The sequence below is a fragment of the Ranitomeya imitator genome, chromosome 3 (assembly GCF_032444005.1).
Source record: "Ranitomeya imitator isolate aRanImi1 chromosome 3, aRanImi1.pri, whole genome shotgun sequence".
NCBI classification, from domain to species: Eukaryota; Metazoa; Chordata; class Amphibia; order Anura; family Dendrobatidae; genus Ranitomeya; species Ranitomeya imitator.
Genome location: NC_091284.1, coordinates 331,588,258 through 331,604,401, shown reverse-complemented (window position 1 = coordinate 331,604,401; position 16,144 = coordinate 331,588,258). Strand labels below are relative to the sequence as shown.

Sequence of the window (16,144 nt, the reverse complement as noted above, 5' to 3'; positions counted from 1 at the left end):
TCTCGCTGTTTGTCCAGCTCCTGTTGGAGACTTGCTAACTGCGAAGCGCTTCCAGGATCGGAGGCCTGCAGGGACGAGAGACGAGATTCCAAGGTTTTCAAGGACATAATCCTAAACCGATTCTCCCTAAGGAACAATAATTCTTCTGGGTAGGAGTCGGGGTACCAGCGGGGTCCATGGCCTGTCTGTTCTGAGATCTTTTGGAACACCTTGAGTGGACCCGCAGATCCACGACAACGAACCTCCCAAGGGTCAGCTGTCCAGGTAGACCACCCCTATACAGGGAGCGTTAGGGGCAGACCTAAGGGAGACTATTGCCGCAGAAGCTGGAACCCGGAGACAGGTACAAAATAGAGAAGCTGTAAGATGAAGTACAGTTTGGTAAGAGCTGAGTACAGGCGAGACCAAAGGAGCACTGGGAAGGGGAAGACACAAAGGAAGCAGGACAGGACAGAGACACTAGACTAACAGAGTATGGAGCGGAAACTGGGAAAGATGGACTGGACTAGGAGACAAGGAAGCCTGGGAAAGGCAGAGAAGCTGAACTGGCTGGACATAGCGGAGACTCAGAGCAGGCAGTGCAAAGACAAAGGTGGATCTGAGTCACAGAAGCACAAATGACAGACAGGCAAGGAGCAGAGGAAGGAATCACCTTAAATACATGGAGTGCTGAAGGACTTCCGGGTCACGGTCCTCCAGGATCACAGAGAGGAGATAGATTGCCTGTAAATCAGAAAGAGGAAGTGCTGGAGTGGGCGGTGCGCACGGGCACCCAACGAGAACCAGGGAGCGGAGAAGAATGAAGGAGAGGACGCGCGCCACAGCGGGTAAGTATTAGTGGGAGGAGCGGCAGTGGTCCTGGCAGCAGGCACGGCCGCAGAAGGAGTGGCAAATGACCGTTGCACACTTAGGGCAATTGGAGTTGTCAAGTTTATTGTCCATCCACTGTCCTCATATGGGAATAGAAGTGGATATGTCATGGCATGACACTTTCTGTGAAGATAGCTGATTTGAACAGTTTGGTTTTCACTTTGGAGGTGAACTCTGATGTCCCTATTAAATGGTAGTTCACCCATTGCATTTTGATAAATTATAGCTACTGCATTGCACGTTGGTGCATTGTAGCGCCTCTGGTCATCGTTGTAGCCATTTATAATTGACATTGGTATTTCAACAATCCTCTCTTCCTCTATTTCAAAATCCCTCATCATTGCGAAGTTTCTTGCGAGTGGGTTAATTGCTTTAATTTTCTCTCCAAGAGATGATAGCAGTGCTGGGAGGCACTTTTTATTTGCTTGACTTCTTGTACTTAATGCTTCTTCACTGTCCAAGATATAAATCTGGGCATATTTGGGAGTACTACCCACAGCGGGATGCAATGGGGCAGTTCTGTGGTAAATTTGTCCATGAATTCGAAAACAGTATGGACCACGCCCAGGAGGTGTCGCTACTTGTGCCCCATTGATGCCAAAGCAAGCGAGCTATTGTATTGCCTTATATTAGCCATATAGTAATTGGAGTGCTGATGCTCTCCTTTCATTAACTTGACAAATTGATGATCCATATGAATGGGGACATAATTGGATGTGCCCTCTCTTGCAGCAGAGAATGTTTTGTCCTGCGCCATTTCGTCTTTGAAATTTTTAGATTGGCAGAACTGACATCGAAATGTCAGTTTCTCTACGTGCAGCAGCGCGCTCAATTTGATCAATCTTTGCAATCTTGCCTCACCGTGTTGCCTCACATGCTAACATTCAAAAGGGCTTATGCCTTAACTCGCCACCAGGGGGAACTCCTCTCCTTAGGTATCCATGGTTACGCCCAACTGTGGATGACTCATTGTGCACAGACACATGGACACGTCCAAAGTTAGTAGTAATGTCTGCAGTGTGGTTCTTTGTATTTAAGGCAGGCCTCACATTAGCGTGTGGTAGGGCTGCAGATGAAAGCTGCCTTTCTCCATGAAGCCCCGCCCACTGATGCGCCTCTTCCTTCAGCTCCGCCTATGTCTGCATGCATTCTGCCTACCCCATCTTTAACATTGGGTACGCAGGCCATGCGGATGTATGCGGATGCTTCTGTATGCATCGTCTTGACGTTGCGCTGACCTGCGTCAAACGCAGCCTGTTAGGATTTGGTTGCGGTCGGCACAGCTTCAAAACGACGCATGCGGAGGCATCTGCATACATCCACATGTCCTGTGTACCCAATGTTAAAGATAGGGTATACAGAACGCAGGCAAACGTAGGTGGAGCTGAAGGAAGAGGCGTGGCAGTGTGCGCTGCTTCACGGAGGAAGAAGACTGCCGTCTGCAGCCCTGCCAAACGCTAGTGTGAAGCTAGCCTAATGGAGCTTATGTGGCCTAGCAGGCACAAAGTCAATCATTCTCATGTCACTGTAGATGTGCTCAACTGTTAAAGTAGAATCTATGCAGCAGTAATGTTACATTCCTCTGTCCTGTCTAGCACTGGGCACACTACCTCAGGCTGTTCACTGCACTAGAACAGAGCAGGCTAGGATGGAGGATATAACTTTACAGCTAAGTGCAGTGACAGAAGAATAATGATTGAATAGGCATGTTAGGCCACTTAAGACCAAATCGGTACAAACATCCACACTGCAGGCATTACTAATCCAGTCTGTGGTGCTTAACCCCTTATTGACAGAGCTAATTTTGTAATTAATGACCAAGCTGATTTTTACAATTCTGACTACTCACAAAATTTAAAAAAACATTTATCTAGGGAGCATCTCACATTTGAAGAGTGTTTTGGTGGGGTCAATATAAGTGAGGTCAGGGATCTTCATCAGGATCCATGGATATTATCCTCAATAATAGAGCTATCAGAATCACGCTCGCCTATCCTCCATGATCTTCATCACGACTGGTGGGATTACTGCTATTGGAGGAAAGGTATATGCAATCCTGATGTTCCAGGGGATCTGAAGGACATCTACTTCGTAAGGATTTCTCTCAGGTTTAGTGAACAGAATATTTTCCACTTTCCCATTCTGTTTGTTGGCAAACAAGTCTGTTTCTTGCAAGCTCCATAAGAGAACTATCTGCTGAAACATCTGGGAGTCTAGACTCCATTTCCTTTGTTTCAATCTGTTATGGCTTAGGAAGTCTGCCTTGGTGTTCACTGTCCCCTTTTTGTGCAGCGCTGTTAGGGACAGAAGGTGTTGCTGTCAGCTGGAAGAGTCTGTTTGCAGCTTCTATTTGGGATTGGGACCTTGTTCTCTCCTGGTGGTTGATATATGCCACTGTAGCCCGGTTGTCCGACAGGACATGGTGACCAAGGATGGAAGAAAGCCTTTTAGCACGCTTTATACAGCCTACAACTCAGGCTTGATGATTGACCCCTCCTGAAGAGTGACCAAGAACCCCAAATTGTAAGATGTCCAAGCTGTGCCCCCCAACTTGAAATGCTGGCATCGGTTGAGACCATGTCGCTTACGGCTTTGTCCATTGGACCCCTGATGTTAGGTTTGCCCTGTGTGCCCTCCATGAGAGGAAGTTCCTAGTTTCTAAAGAAAGTTTCACATTCCATTCTAATTGTCCTTTTAGCAACCTTTGTGCAGACAGAATTTCCCACTGAAGCTACCTCAGGTGGAGCTGGGCCCACCTCACCACTGGGATACAGGATGTTAGAGCTCCAAACAGGGACATTGCCTTCCTAAAACTTCTATTGCTGCTGAGGCAAGGTCTATCACCTTGTCCATTTTGCTCTCGGGAAAGAGACAAGTCTGAATTTCAGAGTTTAGAATGAGGCCCAGGAATTACTGTAATGATACTGGATTCAGCCTCGACTTGTGAATGTTCACCGTCCAGCCAAGATCTTCTAAGATGACACTTGCATATCTCAGTTTTGTTGCACAGTGGCCCTCCGATTTCTCCACCATCAGTAAGTCATCTAAGTAAGGAACAATAATGGTGTTCCAGACACGAAGGTAGGCAGCCATCTCGGCTATTACCTTGGTGAAGATCCTTGGAGCCACCGACAGATCAAACAGAAGGGTACTGAATTGGTAATGCCTGATCTCTCCCTGTATGTACAAGGCAACTCTCAGGTACCTTTGATGGTCTAGATGAATCGGGATATAAGCATCATTTCAGTCGACGAAAACCATGAAACAGGCCATGCTTACCGATTCCACTTTAACAGGTCTGATTTTTTTATCCATCGGTTGAGGTTCTTCAGATTGATGATTGTTCTGATTGAACTGTTTTTTTGTTTTTTTTATCAAAAAGGTGAATAAGCCGGATTACTTACTGGTAATACTCTTTTATGGAGTCCACGACAGCACCCACTGAGAGGGGATCCGCCCCTAGGAACAGGAAACCTACAGAAAAAAAAGGGGCTGGCCCCCTCAGTTGGATTAGAGAATGAGAGGAACCACCAAACAAGATTTACTCGATTGCCATAGCAAGACATTTAATGTACCGAATCCTTTAACTCTCTATATATACCTATGTACATACAAACAATTACCCCCAAAATGAGCTATGTACAATTAAAAAACTAAGGGCGGGAAGTGAGTGGGTGCTGTGATGGACTCCATAAAAGCATATTACCGGTAAGTAATCTGGATTTTTCTCCTCACCACAACAGCACCCAAAGAGACTTTCAGAGAACAGAGACAGATCTCCCGAAAACCAAGTCAGAGGAAAAAGATAAATCAAGCCTATAGTGACTATAAAATGTAGATGGTGAAGACCATATTGCAGCCTTACATATGAGATCAATTGGAAAATCCGCCTTCTCAGCCCAGGAGGATGCCATAACCAGTGCCGAATGTGAATTTATCCCATCCGGAGGACTTTCACCCTTTGCTGAGTAGGCCAGACAGACTGCATCTCTGATCCATTGGGATAAGGTGCTTTTTGTGACTCCAGACCCCTTATTGTGGTCCTGAAAAGACACAAAGATGACTGAGCGTCCATTCCCCCTGATGCAAGGTATGGCGACTGAGGAAGTCTGCTCTGAAATTGTCGACTCCCTGATGCGAAGGGTTGATAAAGAGATGGAATTCGGTCAGCACAAGGATCCCCTGTGCAGTAGACATCAGAGACCTTGACGATTTAAATACGCAATGGATGTGGCATTGTCCGACATGACTCTCACATGGGACCCGCGCAGCTGTGGGAGAAATTCATGTAGTGCATTACCAATTGCCTTTAAATTCTCTTAAATTCGAGGAGTCATTGGCTTCTCCTATGGACACCATCCCTGGACTAAGCCATCACCTAAAAGCTCCCTAACCAAAGGGACTAGCGTCAGTGGTAACCACCCTCGAGGGTCTCACCACCCACGGAACCCCATTAGAGAGATGATCTCGATCTAGCCACCATGACAAGGAGTTAACTACTTCCAATGACAATGTTGTCTTGTCATCCAGTCTACCCTGCAGCAACTCCTCCTTCTTGAGGACCTCCTGCTGCAGATGTCTAGTATGAAACTGGGCCCACTGAACCATCGGAATGCAGGATGTAAGGGAGCCCAGGAGGGACATAGCTTCTCTCAGACATCTGAGGGTTACCTATTGCGTCCTCACTTTATGAATTATTGCCAACACTTCTACCTCTGGGATGAGACATCTCTGACTTACAGAATCTAGATGCAGGCCCAGGAAGGACTGAAGAGCTACCGGGACCAGTCTGCACTTGATCCAGTTGATCATCCATCCTAAAGCCTGCAGGGATGAAATTGTGCCAGAAAGTCAATCCACACATTGGGAGGCAGATCTTCCCACTACTAGGAAATCATCTAAGTATGGAACTATCAACGTGTCCTTCAGTCGCACATAAGCCATCACCTCAAGCATTAACTTGGTGAAGACCTGAGGAGCCAAGGACAGACCAAAAAGAATTGCCATAAATTGAAAATGACGGATGTGACCCTCCAAGATGACCGCCACTCTGAGATATTGCTGGAACTCGGCCTGTATTGGCAGCAAAAGTTTAATGGCTGATCTTATAGATTCCATCTTGAAGGTATGGGACCGTAGGAAGTTATTTAGCTTCTTTAGATTAATAATAATATGAACCATCTGACTTAGAAATCAGAAATAAATAATAAAAAAATAAAATACCCTCCCCCTTTGGAACCCAAGGACCTCTACAAGAACATGTTTATATAATAGACCCCTAATTTCAAACTCCAACGCCTTCTGTTGCGCAGGAGACTTTATAGAAGTCAATTTAAAGGAGTCCGGGGGACTTTGGCCAATTTCCAACTCCAAGCCAGATGAGACGAGGCTTAGGGCCCTTGGATTAGGTGTCATTTCTTCCCATTCATGGAAGAATGACAACCTGCCACCTACTGGGGGGCCAGGACTAGCAGAACTTGTCTCCGTTCTTGGAGGAAGACCCACTAAAAAGGACACATTTCTGTTTGGTCTCCCTATTGCCCCAGCGATCCTGGTTCCTATAGGCTCTCTTCCTACCAAACGGCTGCTTCCTGAAGGCCCTCCTGTAGGATGGGTGAAACTGGTAAGGGAAACCCTTCTTTCCCCTGCCTTGGTGAGGATATCATCAAGCACCTTGCCAAGCAGGTACTCACCCTGGCATGGAATTGCGTACAGATTTGACTTAGACTGCACATCTTTAGCCACAAGGCACGACAAGCAGCAGTCAGTCCAGCCGATCTGGCCGCCAGTCGTAAGGAGTCTGCAGAGGCATCCGCTAAATAAGCCGTAGCTCACCCAATCAGAGGGATAGAGGACAGCAACCTGTCCCAAGAGACCCCATTCTTTATCTGCTCCTCCAATTGATCCACCCAAACCAGCATCGATCTTGCCATACAAGTGCTTGAGATAGATGGTTTGAAGGCCCCCCGTACACGACTCCCACGATCTCTTAAGAAGCGTGTCAGCTTTACAATCCAAGGGGTCTGCCAAAGTCCTGGTATCCTCTACAGGCAAGGTAGAGCGGTTCGAGGTTGAAGCTACTGCGGCGTCTACCTTAGACCAAGTTGTCAGGTCCTCATCATCAAAGGAGTATCTCCTCTTTGAGTTTGAAGGAAGGAACCCTAGCTGTCCTTGCTTCTCCCATTCTTTTCAGACCACATCCTTCACTGCGGCTATAATCGAAAAGTTCGCCTCTTCCTCGGTGAGAGGCCAGCGAACATAGCCTCCTGCATGGTTTTAGCCTCCTTTGCAATCGTAATCCTCATAGTCCCCCGGACTGCCTTCACCAGATTATCTACACTCTCAATGGGGGAACATGAATGTCCTTCATCAGATAATGAAGATGCCTGAGAGGAATCAGCAGATTTAACTTCGCCCTCGTCAGAGGCACTCCTTACGCTGGACCTATGTTTCCCAGGCTTATCAGAGCCCTTAAGTAAAGGTACCTTCACACATAACGATATGGTTAACGATATCGTTGCTATTTGTGACGTAGCAACGATATCGTTAATTAAATCGTTCTGTGTGACAGCGACCAACGATCAGGCCCCTGCTGGGAGATCGTTGGTCGCTGAGGAAAGTTCAGAACTTTATTTCGTCGCTGGACTCCCTGGAGACATCGCTGGATCGGCGTGTGTGACACCGATCCAGCGATGTCTTCACTGGTAACCAGGGTAAACATCGGGTAACTAAGCGCAGGGCCGCGCTTAGTAACCCGATGTTTACCCTGGTTACCATCCTAAAAGTAAAATAAAACAAACACTAGATACCTACCGCTGTCTGTCCTCCAGCGCTGCGCTCTGCTTCTCTGCACTCCTCCTGTACTGGCTGTGAGCCGGAAAGCAGAGCGGTGACGTCACCGCTCTGCTTTCCGGCTCCCAGACAGTACAAGAGGAGAGCAGAGAAGCAGAGCGCAGCGCTGGAGGACAGACGGCTGTAGGTAAGTATGTAGTGTTTGTTTTTTTTTTACTTTTAGCATGGTAACCAGGGTAAACATCGGGTTACTAAGCGCGGCCCTGCGCTTAGTTACCCGATGTTTACCCTGGTTACCGGCATCGTTGGTAGCTGGAGAGCGGTCTGTGTGACAGCTCTCCAGCGACCAAACAGCGACGCTGCAGCGATCCGGATCGTTGTCGGTATCGCTGCAGCGTCGCTAAATGTGAAGGGGCCTTAACTGGAGCTCCTCTCTAATCATAAGCCTTATATAATTCGCTCTGACGGCCGATTCTTCCTCCGGAGTCTGGCTGATACAGGTTTGGCAAAGCCTTTTGGGGTAATTATCAGGAAGGGGCTGTGAGTACAAAGCACATTCCCTATACTTAGACTTCCCAGACTTTTTAACCTGAAGGGGAACACAGAAAGAAGGGGCAATCAGCTTAATAGGATGAGCCCTGTAACACTCACCCAGTGAAGCTTGTCAGCATGGTACCGGTTTTGGAGGCAGAGGCACAGCATGAGATGAAGATTCCGCAGGCTTCCTGCCTCTTCCACTCTTTTCTGTGGAGTCATCCGCACGGGAACGTCCACTGCCGTTCCTACTTCTGCTGTGCGCTTGCTCATCCACCACCTGTGGGTGCGCAATGGAGTCTCCTGGGGAGGACATCACGGCACACTGGCCCAGCTACCCACTGCCAGCTTTATACTCCACGCTCCCCGGAAGCGATTCTCACACTTTTAGGCCGGGAATACTCACCCAGCATTTTTTTCCCCTTTCTTCTCCTCTGCGCATGCACGGCCCACAGATACCAGGGCTCCCGCTGACTCCACCACCTCCCTGGTCCCCCGGAAGTGGTCCAAGCTACTTCTGGGGCAGGAGCACTTACCTGGCTACTGCGCATGCGTGGCCCAGTTTTCTCCTCCTGCCACCGCTGTGCAGACACTGGCCTAATAGAGGAACTGGGCAGCCAATGCCTGCACCCCGGTCCTCACGGATGAATGCTGGGCCGTCCTGCCACACAGCGCTCCCACGTGAGTCAGGGCAGCCTCTCCTAGACCCTGACCCCACGCCATCCATCACCAGATGAGGGGGGAGCTGCCAGCAGGATTTCCCCAACACCGCTTCTGTCGCTGCAGCCCCTGCTGTTCTCTTGGACACCGCACAGGCGGCCTCACAGCCCAGGTATCCTCTGCTTCCCGCAGATTCCGGTAGGTACAGGGAAACAACTGAGGGGGTCCGCCCCTTTTATTTCTGTAGGTTTCCTGTTCCTAGGGGCAGATCTCTCAGTGGGTGCTGTCATGGCAAGGAGAAAAAAAAAATCCCCTTCCCTTTTCTTCCCCTGGAATCCCACACAGAACCTGTTCTCCGATCAAGCCCAAGACCTAAGTCTCTAGGGCTAGTTGTTCTTCCGATGATCTCCGAGGGGGGTCACTATGAAGGTCTGACGCGGCAGTTTATAAAACTATTTTTAGACCTTCCCTTATATCTAGAATCCAGCCACTGAAAGATTTTCTCCCAGGCCTGGATGAAGAGGGAAAGCCCCCCGCCCCCCCCATCTATAGCCTGGTGTCATTGAGAGGATTACTTGGTTGCGAAGGAGGGACCTCTGAACAGAAATCCAGGCTCTTCCATACTCCGAGGCTACCACTTCCTACTGTCCGCCATTATATCTTTTCCTCCAAAATGAAGTCTTCCTTGTATCCTGTGAAAAAAACAGGAAAGCCCTTCTCCTAGTCACCGACTTTTTCAAAGATATCGTCCAATTTCTTCCCAAACAAAAATTGGCCATCACAAGGGATAGAGCATAGTTTGTTTTTAGACTAAAGGTCTCCTGGACAGCCTTCGAGACCTAGCCTCTAGCCTTACAGAGTCTGTAGATGTGTTTACCAGAAACGCTGCGGCTCCTTTGTAATAAAGGCAGGTTGGCCAGAACCTTATCCCATAGGGGTCTTATGCCTCAGCTGTTCCTCCACTTGTTGTAGCCAGATCATAAGGAAACAGGTGGTACAGGTTCTGGCAATCACTGGTTTCCGACTCCCTGCTTCTGCTTCCCACGTGTTTCAGATATCCATCCACTTTTTTATCCAACGGATCTCTTAATACCCCCGAATCTTCAAAGAGTAGGGCCGAAATTTTTGAGGATTTTGATACAACCACGTCATTCCAAGGGACCTTGTCCTGTACCTCTGAATCCTTCTCCTCAAAAATACATCTTTTTGAAGATAAGGGCAAGGCCTTGGTTTTCTCAAGTTTTTTCCACTCTTTGTTAATGAGTGCCTGGATCATATTAACAGGAAGGTATGTTTCTCTGCTCTAACCTCCAAACATCACATCTTCTAGGAATGTATCTCTCTTCTCCTATTTTAGTCCCATTGTTAAACTAACAGCTTTGACTAGTCTATCCGTATCTTCCACCGGGAAGCATGGTCTGCCCCCCCATGTCACTGCCCAGGGAAGATGAGGAAGGAGATTCACTCATATTCCCAGTCTGAAAATGGAGAAAACATCAGATTCAGAAGAGATCTCGCTAGATTTTCTCTTCCCTTTTATTTTTTTCAATAAGGATTTTAGGGAGCCTTCCACCTCAGCCCTGATTAAAGTTCTAAGGCTTGAGGCAAAGTCAGAGGTCTCCTCACTAACTGTCTTCTGAATGCAGGCTGAACAAAGACTTTTCTGCCAGTCCAATGCTAGTGGGGTTTTACATAGTGCACACTCTCCGTTCTTTATAACGATAACTTTTTTAGGCCTTCTCTAGTGATTAAATAAAAACAAGGGGCCTATTAAAATGGTGCCATTCACGAAGATCAATCACCACTCGCTGTCACTTTAAGCGTACCAGATTTGAAGGCTGTTCTGGGATACATGAAGCATCTTCTCTAGACACCAAGAATTCCTTCGACACTCTGCTCCTCTGACTGGGACGGCGGCCACTCCACCTCTGCCCCCTTTGCTGTGCCCACACTGCTGCTCATGCTGAATCCTCCATGGCACCTCAGGAAGGAGAACTGAAGCTGGAGAGTGAGCGCTCCATTTGTGGTCTGTCCCCAATTTATGTGGCACCCACAGTGATTCCTTCCTGGTCCACCTCCTTTGTCAGATACTACCCTCCCCCTGGATCCAACCAGGACACACCATTTCCCCATGCACCACAGTCAGCGATGCCTACATAGGACACCACCGCCTTTCCCTGCATGCCCACTGTGACAACTCAGGCACACCCAATCTCAGCGTGCCTTGCGCCCGTGACATCAGCCAAGCACGCCATCACATCCTGCACACCTTGGATGACTTCAGCAATGGGGGGGCAGCGCAGCTGTCCGAGACATGCAGCACACCAGAGCCCACCATGGACGGGGATTCCAGAAACCTGAAGGCTGCCGCCACAGGCATGTAGCCTGCTTTTCTGAATGCCGGGACAGGGCTGGGTAAGATCTTTTCTTCTATCTTCACTGCGGGACTTTAGCACAAGGTTCCCACCAAGGACAGGAAAACAACTGGGGAGAGGTGCCGCCCTTTTATTTCAGTAGGTTTCTTGTCCTTGGCGGGCGGATCCCTCGCTCAGGTGTGCTGTCATGGATGAATGGAAAAAAGGAGCCGAATGCTGGAATGGCAGGAACCTACATATAGGCAGTGTAATATTGCATATACCTTCTTGTTTAAAGCAACACACAGCCCTGCTGTTGCCTAATGATTATGTACTGAAAGTTACATTTAAATAAATGATTTTCTTCTTGCAGAATTACAGAAAGTAACATCTGACACTTGATTAAAAGCTACAATCAGAACTTCCCAGTAACAAACCCCCCCAAAAAATAAGCGGTTCCGTGCTTGTTCTACAAGACTGACTAATGACTATTGTCTATTAGCAGCTTATATCAAGGGTATCATCACTTTATTGAAACTAAACTTCAGCTCACGCCGTCCTAATATCACGTACAATGTATTTTAATATTGATAGAGTATAGCAGACTGGATAAATCAAACACATTTATTTTATTCACATATGGAAAAAACACTCAAAACAAGTAAACCGCGGGTGTCTGCAAAAAAAAATAAAAAAAGTGGAATGGAATTATATTCCATATTTTATTTACAATCATACTGTATACACAGTACTGTGCTTATGGGCAAGCTCGACACCAACTACTTTATTGGCTAGTTTACATAAGAGTCCAGATTCAATGTGATAGTTAGTAAGAGCACCTGCCTGTCACGGTGATAGTGAAAATGGTTAAGAAACGTTCCTGCTATTTTCCAGTTAGTTCAAGAAAACAAGATAAGAGTCATGCATGCTTCAAGAAAAGTGAGCTTAGGCAAAGAAATTTCAGAAAGGGAAGACACGGTCTTCTGTTCCATCTCACAATGCTTCATTCCAGGCAGGGAACAGGGTCTGGATGGTAGATTATGATTTGGAAGTCCTCATAGAAAAGTTCACCGCAGGTGTAAGGTAAGAATTACTGTGAGACTTGCTCCTACCAATAAAAAGAATGGCACCCAAGTCTTCAGAAAGCCTCCAATACTAGAAGTAGACAAATTGGAAAATATGAGTAGATATATATATATATATATATATATATATATATATATATATATATATATATATATATATATATATATATATATATATATATATATATATATATATATATATATATATATATATATAGCATCGTGATTACTCGCTAATCCCGCCCCTGCACAGTAGCTCCGCCCCCACCACACATAATCCTGTCCCCCCCACATTACCACACGAGGCTCCGTCCCCACACATCACACGAGGCTCCGTCCCCCCACATTACGACACGCAGCACTTCCTTTCTATGTAATTCAACCACTTCAGCCAAGGTAAACGTACATTTAATTGCATAATCACCAGCAGCGTTAGATATCAATGAGCGTGCCAAGCGTATATATATATATATATATATATATATATATATATATATATATATATATATATATATATATATATATATATATATATATATACACACACACACACAGAAAAATCAACAGGTGCACGCCTACCTGACATATCTGCCATAGAGCAGGCTGTAAAGACAGAGTTTCACCATATTCCAGGATGTGTTATTGTATTTCATCAGGTTCATCGCCATAGCCACATGGGAATGACAGTTATCACAGCACAAGTTGTGCTACAAATGCAGAAATAGACACAAGAACAGATTCATGTACAGGTAGGGTAAGAATATATGATACACTATGATTACTACATAATACTGTCAGCAGAAAAATAATAAAAGTTGAACAGTGTAGTGAAAAATGGCAACATGCGACTTACCATGCGGTGCTTGTATTCCTCAGATGCTTCATTAACGGCTGTATCCCACGGATTAGGCCCACTGGCATATACAAGACTAGAATCCAGCTGCCAATATCTAAAGAGAAGGGATTCAGAAGATGCAACAATTGCTAGGATATCACCTGCCTTGGCTGCCAAGTTGAAGGAAAGATACTCACTTAACAGGCTTCCCAAAAGCCATGCAATCCTCCTGCAGACGAAAGGCGGTTTTAGATATGGATATATAGCTGTTAGTATATACATACAGAACTTTAGTAGCATAATCCTTGTAGTATAACATGCCATAAATACAGGGGAAGTTGTAGATTAATGTGTGCGTTAAATTGCCTCCCTGTCCAGGACCCAGAGTTTTAACTATACTTTACACAACTGGGCAGTCTTAACAACCACTGAATAGACTTACCTGAGGGACTAGCATGTGTAAGATTAAAGGGAACCTAGCAGCTCAGGATTCCCATCTAAATACACCAAGGACACTTATCAATAGCCGTTTTTTTCAGAACCCAGGACAGCAAACCTGACAGAGGGATCCGCCCAGCTAGGACAGGAAACCTACTGAAATAAAAAGGCAACTTCAGTTGGGTTACAGAGCATTAGAGGACCTCCAGGGTAAAGGGGCCGTAACTCGTATCGACCAAACCTGGTGACAAGTTCCCTTTAATTTACACATATAGCCAACACCACAGTATAAGACACCCAAACTATAGTGCACGCGCATGAGATTAAAGCGGGGAGGGGGATATACGGGTGCTTTCATGGGTTTTAGAAAAACCAGCTACTGGTAAGTAATCTTCAGGTTTTCCCTTCACCCATGACCGCACACCTGAGAGATTTCTGGAGAACTGAAACACCTTAGGGAGGGACTATCGCTTGCAGCATTCTTCTACCAATGGTTAAATCAGCAGAGGAAAACATATTCAGTCTGTAGTGCTTAAAGAATGTAGATGGTGAAGACCAGGTAGCAATACCTCCGCTTTTTGTGTCCAGGAGGTTGCCACGGCTCTAGTGGAGTGAGACTTGATGCCTTCAGGAATCGGAGCACCACTTGCAGTGTAAGGCTACTTTCACACTAGCGTCGGTACGGGCCCGTCGCAGTGCGTCGGGCCAACGTACCGACGCATGCTGTGAAGTAAAAGCACAACGGGAGCAGCGGATGCAGTTTTACAACGCATCCGCTACCCCATTGTAAGGTCCAGGGAGGAGGGGGCGGAGTAAGATCCGGGGAGGAGGGGGCGGACCCGACGGGACAAAAAAACGTTGCAAGCAACTTTTTTTGTCCCGACGGACTGCAAAAACACGTCGCATCCGTCGCACGAAGGATGCAACGTGTGGCAATCCGTCGCAATGCGTCGCTAATGAAAGTCTATGGAGAAAAAAACGCATCCTGCAGGCAACTTTGCAGGATGCATTTTTTCTCCAAAACTACGCATTGTGACGTGCGTCGAACGACGCTAGTGTGAAAGTAGTTTAAGACAAACTAATGGCCTCCCTGATCCATCTGCAAATCTTCCCTTGGATACACCGTACCCCTTTCTACTACCCTGAAAGGCTACAAACAGGGAATGGTCCTTTCTCCACTGACTGCTCATGGACATATACTCCAACAGCGACCTCCTCACAGCTAACCTATGGAATCTTTCCTCTCCTGGATTCCTAGGGATATCACAAAAGGCCACTTTGTAGAAGGTGAGCCGGGTCTGGTATTAGTACAATCATATCTTCATATACTGTACCTGTGTAAAGGGAGGGCATATGGACATGGCCTGTATATCGCTCACCCTGCGGGCTGATGTCAGAGCCAGTAATATAATAGTCGTAAGCATGATGAATTTGGCAGATAAATCCTGTAGGAGCTCAAAACAGGTGTTTAGTTAGTGCCTCTAGTACCAGATTTAAATTCCGCGGTGGAATTTTCAGGATTATAACTGGTCTGGACCCACCACAGGATTTTATAAATTGTGTCACCAATCTATTTGCTGCCAGATTACAGCTATATAAAAAGGTGCCTAAGGGTACCGTCACAGAGTGGCATTTTGATCGCTACGACGGCACGATCCGTGACGCTCCAGCATCGTAACAATATCGCTCCAGCGTCGTAGACTGCTGTCACACTTTGCAATGTACGACGCTGGAGCGATAATTTCATGACGTATGTGCGATGTAGAAGCCGTTGGTTACTATGCGCACATCGTATACAATATCGTGCACACCTTTGTTACACCATGCAATCATGCCGCCACAGCGGGACACTAGACGACGAAAGAAAGTTTCAAACGATCTGCTACGATGTACGATTCTCAGTGGGGTCCCTGATCGCAGGAGCGTGTCAGACACAGCGAGATCGCTGGAACGTCACGGATATATCACTGGAACGTCACAAATCGTGCCGTCGTAGCGATCAAAATGCCACTGTGTGACGGTACCCTAAGGCTGAGACCTGTACCTTGAGGGCGTTAGTTACTAAAGTCCTGACTGCAGGAACTCTAGAATGGATCCAACTGGACCCTTATCTCCTAGAGGCTGCCCTGAAAATTTCAGAAATTTCTTCCATGTCCTGCCGTAAATTCTTGACATTTCTGGATTTCTACTTTTTAACAGGGTGGAAACTAACCCTGGTGAGAAACCTTTCTGACTCTGTAATCCCCTGTCAAATTTCACGCTGCTAGATAGAAGCCCTTCACTTGAGAGTGAAAAACTGGCCCCTGTGTAAGAAGGCAACTGGGTTGATAACCTCAATGACTTTGTAAGGACCAATAAACTTAGGCCCCAGCTTCATAGAGGGAACTCTCAGACATATGTTCTTGGTAGACAACCAGACCTTGTCCCCCCACCAGCAATTTAGGTCCCACAGATCCTCTCTTATCAGCAAAATGTTTTTGTTTGCCCTGAGCCACCCCAATGTTCCTCTGAGCCTCCCTCCATGCCTCCTCCAACCGTTGGACCGCCAAATCAGCCCCTGAATACCCCAAATCAAG

General features: G+C 46.8%; 1 protein-coding gene across 1 annotated transcript in view; it reads right to left on the bottom strand.

Annotated features, from left to right (window-relative positions):
* Window positions 1-11,820: 11,820 nt before the first annotated feature.
* TMEM222 (transmembrane protein 222) overlaps window positions 11,821-16,144 on the bottom strand; it is a 65,785-nt gene continuing 61,461 nt past the window's right edge. Inside the window, exons 3-6 of the mRNA XM_069756729.1 lie at window positions 13,328-13,359; window positions 13,149-13,245; window positions 12,875-13,002; window positions 11,821-12,365 (exon numbers count right to left, since the gene is read on the bottom strand). Coding sequence (XP_069612830.1) covers window positions 12,278-12,365; window positions 12,875-13,002; window positions 13,149-13,245; window positions 13,328-13,359 — 345 coding nt within the window. The 3' untranslated portion in view covers window positions 11,821-12,277. The remainder of the gene's footprint in view (window positions 12,366-12,874; window positions 13,003-13,148; window positions 13,246-13,327; window positions 13,360-16,144) is intronic.